The 9,017-nt window shown below is 36.9% G+C and overlaps 1 protein-coding gene across 1 annotated transcript; it reads left to right on the top strand.

Annotated features, from left to right (window-relative positions):
- The first annotated feature begins 1,681 nt into the window (after positions 1-1,681).
- On the top strand, positions 1,682-3,368 carry LOC146572882 (uncharacterized). Its single transcript, XM_085277329.1, has 4 exons — positions 1,682-1,832; positions 2,107-2,193; positions 2,288-2,488; positions 2,574-3,368. The coding sequence occupies exons 1-4, from the start codon at positions 1,763-1,765 to the stop codon at positions 2,594-2,596; spliced, it is 381 nt and encodes a 126-aa protein (XP_085133455.1). The 5' UTR covers positions 1,682-1,762; the 3' UTR covers positions 2,597-3,368.
- Positions 3,369-9,017: the final 5,649 nt, after the last annotated feature.

Raw genomic sequence — 9,017 nt, 5'->3', positions numbered from 1 at the left:
ACAAAGAGTTATTTTTTCCTTTCTTGCTTTGAGTACATTTCAGAGCCTGTACTTTTTCAGTTTTACGCGAGTAAATAAGTTGAAAACGTAGGCACCACAGAACACAGAACTGAAGTCTACCTTCCCCACCTGAGGAACAGGTATGGGTGCAGGGACAGTCTGGGTCCTGCCACTGTCACCCTAGGAACAGGGAAAGGAGGAGGAACTTGCCGGACACAGGCCTCTCCCACCCAAGAACAGGTACGGGTACAAGAGTGGACTGGACCTCGGCTGGCCTCATCCTAGGAGCTGGTATGGGTGGAGAAACCTGCTGGAGGCCAGTGACCCCCGTCTGAGGAACTGGTACGGGTGCTGAGGTTGACTGGGCCTCGGCTGGAAGTAGGCACAGGAGCATTTGATGGATGAACACTAGCTTTCCCTGCACCCGAGGAACTGGTACGGGTGCAGGGACAAGCTGAGTTGTAGCTTTTCTGGGTACTGGAACAGTCACCTTCACTTGGGGAACTGGAGTGGGCGCAGGGCAAGGCTGGGTCTAAACCACTCTGGGATCATGGACAAGGACAGGCTGGGTCCCAGCCACCCTCACCCGAGCAACAGGTACAGGTGCAGGGGAAGGCTGGGTTCAAGCCACCATGGGAGCAGGAACAGGTGAAGCAATAGACTTAGGGATGAAGGATGAGAAACACAAACAGTCTTAGATTATTCAGGTGGTGATACCTGGCAGTTTTTGAGGGGAAAGTGATGCAGACACACTCTTGTCGCAGGTTGTTGGTCTGCACGAGAAGAGCGGCAGTGGTGGAAGCCTTGTCTCTCTTTGGCTGAGGAAACAGGAAAACTAGGGAACTGAGCCTACGATTGCCCCAAACAGGAAACCTCTGAAACACTAGGAACTAAACAAGTGAACACTAATGAGTCAAATACACAGCTGCGGGGGATGAGGGAGATCATGACAACGAACACAAGAAAATGCACACAATATAAAGACACGAGTGAATCAGAGCAGAGAGGAAACACCTGAGGAACATGGCTGGACAATAACTAATGAGACAGGGGAACAAGCACTGAGATGTGACTTACAAACCAAAGAGAGAGCGAGGGACACACTGTAAATGTAAACAACCAGACATGACTACACATGGGGCGTGGAGCAGGGGGGGAACCTAAGAATAGATGGGAAAACTAATGCGGCCTAAGAATACAAATATTAAACAGAGGGTTAATTATAGTAACCAACATAAGGAACAGAATCTCAACCTCAGAATATTAAATAAACCAAAAGTCCAAACACAAATGCTGGGTCACAGACTCAGGACCATGACACATATATTAAACATGTTTTTTGTAAGATGTTGAAAAACCATTTATCATTTCCCAGTCATTCAAACAATGTACAGTTGTCAGCCAAAGATGACGTGATGAAGAGAATTTAGTGTCAGCAGTGATTGTGAAAAAAATTAACCTAATGGCAGATATGACATTATGTGGAAAAGGATATGTATACGTCAGGTGGGTTAAAGTTTTGTTCCCCAATTTGAAGTGCCCTTGAGCATGACAACATACTTTAAGGCTTAGATTCATCATTTGTTAGACTTTCAGTTTGCTTCCCCTATTTTTACCATTTCCAAATCTGTTAACCACAATGCATGAGTATATTTCCTCACCCATCATTGCTGAAGAAATACACCAACAGAGGACAAACAGTTCAATGATCAGACAGCACTGAAGTTTTGTTCCTGTTGATGCCTTCAGAGTGTTGCAGGTAATGGAGAAAATGGAGACTAGAAATGAGCTGCAAAGATGCAATGGGAAATGCAGGATGGACAATAATAAAGGTAATGACAGTAATGACATATATATATATATATATAGAGAGAGAGAGAGAGATAGATAGATAGATAGATAGATAGATAGATAGATAGATAGATAGATAGATAGATAGATAGATAGATAGATAGATAGATAGATAGATAGATAGATAGATAGATAGATAGATAGATAGATAGATAGATAGATAGATAGATAGATATGAATGCAGTGAATGGCATATGTTTTAACAGAATAGGCTTCACATATTACAACATACTAAAAATGATTTCGATTTTTCAGAGAGACGACTCCTTCAGCTGCTTTTCCTCAGCTTTGGTGTGCTGTGTGTCATACAAGCCACTCTCAATCTTGCTTTACGCCTCACATGTGAGCATCATTCCTTATCTATGAAATTCAAAAGAAAGAAAAAATATCCACAAACTGCCTTCATTTGTTCAGTGCTTGTCTTTCTTTGTTTTAGTCGAGGGGAATGACTCACCCCACACAAAAAAGTTATGTGGCAACAACCAGTTAAAACCAGGAAATTTTAACCAAAATTCTTGTAGCGAACTACAAGAAAGAATCATTGCTTTGAACAGAGACAGAAGCCTGCTTGAAAAGAGAAATGAAGAGCTCCTTAACATCATAAAGAGTCTTGAGGAGGAGAAGAAGAGGCAGAATGGTGAGAAACTTCAGTTCTTCCTCTTTTCTGTACTTGCAAAAGAAATTGTGGTATTCTGATCTCACGCTCATCTTTTCTCTCTTAGGTTTCATCTCATCGTATAATTAGAAAAATGGCGGCTCATATGAAACAGTTGAGTTTCTCTCTAAAATGGTTTTGGTATTATTTCAACAAAGTTTATTATTATCATTATTATTATTATTATTATTATTATTATTATTATTATTATTATTATTATTATTATTAGTCTATAATCTGTTTTAAGCTAATTGTCCCACATGTTTGACTTTTGCAGTTAATGATTGTGATTGTATTACAGTTTGGATTTCTGTTTGGGGTTTTTAAAATTTTTTTTTATAATTTTTATTAATTATTCTTTGAAATGTTTATGTCTGTATTATTCTGAAAGAGAATTTCTTGTTAAATTGAGTTGTTCATGTCTGGTTTTACTTCATGGTTTTCATTATAATTTCTGTTTTACCATCCATCATTTCTACCAAAGTGAGCTGTATTTTTTTTATTATTTTTCTTTATGAAGGTTTTGGGTCCTATTTGTTAAATTTCACACTAGTTTCTTGTCTATTTGTCTCCTCATGGCTGTCGGACTTTTGGATTTGTTTCTCATTTGCTTCTTGGACTTTCTTACGCCCTGAATTTCTACATTAACCTCAATAAAATGGCTTGTTTTTTGTTAGTAAGTCTGCCATCTGTGTCCTGCTTTTGGGTCCTAACCTTTACATGCCACACGACCTAACAAACCAATCTTTTCATGCAGTTTAGAACACTGAATATTTTCACATTTTTTTCTTATTTTCCAGCACATTAGACCTTATTTTGTCTTCCTACACCTGCACTAGAAGTCTCTGAAGTCAAAGATATGATAAATAGAATAGAAAGTTTATATTTATAGAACTGTATCTTTGTAGTACAGTCAATTTCACTAACAAATTGCATTTTGTACCTAAAGCTTCTCTAAAGCACATCTCAGCGCATTATTGTGTAGGCTGTGAATGGTTGTTTGTCACTTTCACAGAGCTGAGCAGTGGAGCATCATCTCAGCAGCCTCCTTATCATTGGAGGGAAGTCATATCTAGATGTTTTCCCCTTTCTACTGGGAACAAAATGGCAGAAAGCAGAAAGTCTTGTGCGAGTGAAGAAGCTAACCTGGTTCTGATCAACAGTTAACAGAGAACAAATAGCCTACAAAAGGAACTGTTAAAGAAAGAGTTACATTAACAAATCGTACGTTTGTAATGTTGCTAAAACATGAATTCAAGTCATGTATTTCACCAGATCTCAGAAGAAAATACATCTACTCCACTATATTTATTTGACAGCAAATGTTACAAATTCACATTTTGCACATAAACAACAGCCATCAAATGATGTGATGTTGTGTTCTTCTGAAACACTTCTTTGATTGTTCAGTATGTCACAAAATTGGCAACTATTTGGATTTGAAAACACAATTTGTAATTTAAGGGTATTTTAAGGGGTTTTAGCACTTTTCTTTATGTAAACATATATCATAAACATACATATATCATCTGGAAGGAGATTTTTATATCTTTTACTGGGTCATTTTACATGGCAGAGATGAGCCCTTGAAGTGGCTGGATAAAAGTCCAATGACCAAAGTATAAGGCCTTTGAATAACTACCTACTTTTTTCCTCTGAAGGACGATACACTTAAAATATGAAATTAAATATTTTTGTAATTAAACTATTTATTTGTATTTAAAAAATTGTTATATTTCAAATACCAATGCAGTAATCAAGATTACCCAAATGCAAGATGCAAGAAAAGGGAATCAAATTAAAACAAGTCTTTATTTAAGCTGAAACACAAGTTCCAGAAATTAAAACAAAACAAAACAAAAAATCTCCATCCAAAATCTCCATCCTTTGGTCTGCCGGCTCAGTCAGCCTACTGGCCTTGAGGCCGGTAAAATCTCCAACAAATCTGCTCTCTTTTTGCACCACCTGTGCAACCACAGAAACTCCACCTGTCTAACCTAGCTTCTCACCCATAGTCTGCTTCCCCGCCAATTAAGACCACTCTAGTTTATACCCTCCTCTGTGACAGAGCACCCATTACCCCCCACACTCACTAGCCCCTACTTGATAGTAAAGTTCAATTAACTGAGTACTGACCACAAAGTCTGCTTCTTGGGTCTTGCCAGTACCTGATGATGATATTCTTAGGCTTTCTCTCTTGGCAAATATGACCAAATTGACAAAGACTCCTTACCTGAGAAAGCAGGTCCACTCACAAAGTTTTGGTCTCATATACATTTTCATAAATTGTATTTGAAGATCCATTTTCCTGTTTCTGTGATGGTGTTATGGTCTCACGGTCTAAATATCTGTATATATGGTCAACAGCCACATCTTTAGTCAGTCTTACAGTATTCTGCTGGGCAGTTGTCCTTCAAGAGCTGCATACCTAATTAAATAATTAGGTATGCATTTTATCAGACTGATTTGTATTGGCAGTTCAGTGAATCAAAGATCATGTTAATCTAACACCATCTTCCGTCGGCATTAGCATGTTGTGGATGTTGTGGTTTAACGGCAAATCATTTATTATTTTAAAGGCAACAAAGACAAGTAACCCTCCCACAGTAGGTGAGGGTCTGGTTCACTGTTCTACCACAGGATGCAGCGATTTGCCACTCTGTTTATGCTCTTCAGCAGAGCTAGCTACATGCTGAGGTACCGTATGTGCACCATAAATGCATCACAGTGAATGAGAAGGAAAAAGGGATGTTTTGGCGCTGGGAGGTCATTATTTTTAATACTTAGGACACTTTGGAGATATTTACTAACTGGATGCAACACCAGGGAGCAGCAAAAAAAATACATAAATAAAATAAAAGTATAATAATTTCAAAGTCATATGGTTAAACTTTCCAGTCAAATTTAATAACTCACTCAAGTGAAGGTGCTGGAATACTATTCTGGATCCTTCTGGCCCACTTTAACCCATACAGATAATGTTTTTGTTTTTTTTAAATGCTGATTTTATTTCCACATGAACCATCACACATACAGTGCAGTACAACTAACTTTGGCTGATACATTTATATTAAAACAGGAAAGCTGGTATTGAAAAAGTAACAACAACAAGATACAAGATGTTAATTGTTAATGTTAATTTTTACAACTGATAACTTAAAAAGTCTTAACACTGACCTTCCTGTTGAAGAAAAAATAATCTAACATACACACTGTCAGCACACCATAAGTCAACGTGGACAAAAAAATTTACAATTTAAATTACAATTTGAAGTAAAGCTCCATCAAAGCGGTTTTATTTTCAGTCAAATATTATAATAGACAATACTTTTCTTGCCTAACACATCATTATAAGCTTAGAAAAACCCCCAAAACAAAACAAAATGTGTTTTTAGACTCTGTTATTCAGTATTTAGTACACAAATTTTTTGCAATGAAGTTTTTTGGGGGGTAAAATATAAGACAAGAATATAAACAAAGACTAATTAATTTGAGTCTTTGTTAAGAAAAGTCCCTCTGAAGTCTATATCAACTCAATATCCAGATATTCCCATAAAGTCTAATCTAGCTACTGATAGCAACAGTACTGAGTTGCATGTTGTAAATTATCATGCTCCCTACTAAAAATCTATGCTTATATGTACAGTGCAGATGCAAACACATGGAAAGTGGTGATTATGCATTTAGATGCACAAGTGTATGCCAACCAAAGGGGGACTTTCAAAACACATAAGAGTAACTGTGTGTCTCCAGGAAAATCCTCCATGCTCTTGAGACTGCTGGGAGACACAGAAAACCTTCTGGCAAAGGCATGTGTTGATTTCTGTGCAGCCGCTTAAGGCTTGAAATATTGACCTCTACTACCAGCAGTAATAATACTAATAATGTATACTTTATTCATCCCCGTGGGGAAAATTACTTGTTTTTCTCTGCATTTGACCCATTCACTCAGTGGGCAGCCACTAAGCAGGCACCCAGGGAGCAGTGTGTAAGGACGGTATCTTGCTCAGGGGTACCTCAGGGTAGCCGTTCAGTGGATTCGAACCCTCAACCTTCCGATCATGGGACGACCACTCTACCTACTGAGCTATCCCTGCCCTATAGTGACACTGACCCCAGCCAAATACAAAACTAGTGAAAAAACAGTTTAAGAAGAAGAGGAAGGCAAAAAACTTAAAAGCTGTAAAACCCTTCTGTGTTATTGTAGGGTCTTTACTTTACAATATAAAGCACCTTGAATGTTATTGTGATTTGGAGCTATATCAATAATTATTAATTGAATTGAGTAGGTTGACTCATTGCTGCCACTCTGGTGCACTTGTTATTAAATTCAGTAACACCAAAGCAGCTGAAACTGATTAACAAGCCCCTTTGCAACTTAACTGACCCGATCAATATCACAGAAGTTTAATTGAATTGAAGCTATATGCTGATTAAAAAGTGTTCCTTTAATTTTTGAAGCAGTGTATTTACAGAATGGTAGACGGTAATCAGTAAAGACCGTTTAATGTCACATCTTAAATTTTAATTTTATGTATTGTGCTTATTTTCTAAAACTCTCCCTTTGACTTCATCACAAAGTCCATTTTACTTGCTGTTTCTGGAGCTTTTAATTACAACTCTTTCTTCTTATGAACAAATCGAATCATCAGTTATTACAAAGGTTATTTAGCGGTTATGATATTACCGAGGTTTTGCAAGCTGCTGCACATAATTTGGTATAATGATATAAGTTTAAAGATAACTGGAACATATGAATGCCGTTATTGTTTCTTCTTATAGACTTCTGTTTTTTTTCCCAGTTAAAATGAGTGTTTTTGTTGTTGAGAGGAGATGAAAGATAGTAATCTTCCAGCTTTCACTGATTATCATTTTTGGCTTTGGCCATGGACTCCAGTCGTGTCTGTAGTTGCTCTATCTGTTGAACCAGATTATTGAAACTGGTCTCATTATAAAGGTTTTCGTATGTTATCTCTAACTGGCGTCTTTGATCACTGAGGTTTTGGTATTTTGTCTCTAACTGGAGTCTTTGATTTTCAAGGCTTTCATAACTGGAGCGTAACTTATTACTTTGATCACTAAGGGAGTTATATTCACTTTCTAGCTGGTCCTTTATTTTAGAAAGATCGTTGTAACTGTTCTGAAACTGGTCTTTTTCTTCAGTCAGATTGTTGTAACTGTTCTGTAACAGAGTTTTTTCCATTTTCCAATCAGAGTTGCTCTTGGTATCTGCATTTGACACATAAACAAATAAAGAAAAAAATCAACCAGTTATCTCCTTAGGGCATCATCAGCATACCAAAAAAAATACTCACATAAGAAAACCATATAAATGAGTCCAGCCAGGAGGAGAAGACACAACAGAGCCAGAAACACTATAGCAGCTCTGCAGGAATCCTTCTTTGCATGTCCAGACGCTGAAGAAAACCAGAAATGTATTATTTGTTTTCTTCCAAATGAATGTACGTTTTATCAAAGCTTCACATCACATCTATTAGAGTGAGTTGAATTTTGACATGAGAATAAAAGCCAGCACAGCTTTCATCAGTACAAGCATGGTTTTCATTACCTCAGCGCAGGTTTCAGTTTTCTCTTGAGGCTACCTTACTATTTGTATCCAAATACAAATAGAATGCAGTATTATTATTAGCAAGCTATGATACTGTTACCCAAATATAATCTAGGCATTGCTAAATTATTTAATCTCATTCACTTGAATGTGTTTCCCATAATAAATGTTAGACTAATAGTGATAGTGGTAGGCTTTCTTGGGTATTTATTTGGTAATCACATGTTATTCATTTATCTTTTACCTTTTTAATATGAAATTAATTATTACATTGTTTTTATGTCATTAGTACAGGGCTGAAAAAAGTTAGACCACATTAATTTTTTTTTGCTTTTTCTTCTTTAATGTGGGTCAAAGAAGAACAATGATCATCTTTTTAAAAAGTCATGTTCTAAATTTATACACATATTTGCACACTTACCTCAGCAGAAGTTGATCATTGCAGAAGCGTACATGAAAATTTTTTACTGTGACACTAACTCAAACCCAGTCACCAAATCATTGTGTACTTACACTGCATTATTTACACTTACATGCATGACATACCATATTGTTGCCTTATTTCATACACTGTATGTATTAACTTGGTTAGTACACATAGTTTTCTGGGGTTGCCAGTCACAAAAATTACACTTCTAAACTGACTCGAATGGTTTCTAAACCTATGTGCTGGATCTAACAATTATTTCTTTGCAGTGTTATCACATCTGTCAACACCTGGGTGAAAATTATCACAAAAATTCATAAACTTTCAATCAGGTTTTCAAACACATGTGTTATATTCCTCAACAGATGTATTACCTGAGGGTGCAGCATCAGTTTGGTTGTGAAGCAACACATTACCATAAACATTTTGTGAATCGTGTGTCTCCCACTTCTTCCTGCTGTGTTTTCCTGAAAATCCATCAACATTAGCATAGATATTATCCATTTCCATTCTAG

The sequence above is a fragment of the Mchenga conophoros genome, linkage group LG6, assembly GCF_057382185.1.
Source record: "Mchenga conophoros isolate Kocher_MC1m ecotype Shallow Benthic linkage group LG6, M_conophoros_male_GT1.1, whole genome shotgun sequence".
Lineage (NCBI taxonomy): Eukaryota > Metazoa > Chordata > Actinopteri > Cichliformes > Cichlidae > Mchenga > Mchenga conophoros.
This window is presented reverse-complemented; position numbering and strand designations above follow the sequence as displayed.

Bases quoted from the DNA above. Each gene is read 5' to 3' on its own strand.
- LOC146572882 (XM_085277329.1), top strand. From the start codon at position 1,763: ATGGAGAAAATGGAGACTAGAAATGAGCTGCAAAGATGCAATGGGAAA. The intron at 1,833-2,106 runs GTAATGACAGTA...TCGATTTTTCAG, and splicing joins CAGGATGGACAATAATAAAG to AGAGACGACTCCTTCAGCTG. The intron at 2,194-2,287 runs GTGAGCATCATT...TCTTTGTTTTAG, and splicing joins TCTTGCTTTACGCCTCACAT to TCGAGGGGAATGACTCACCC.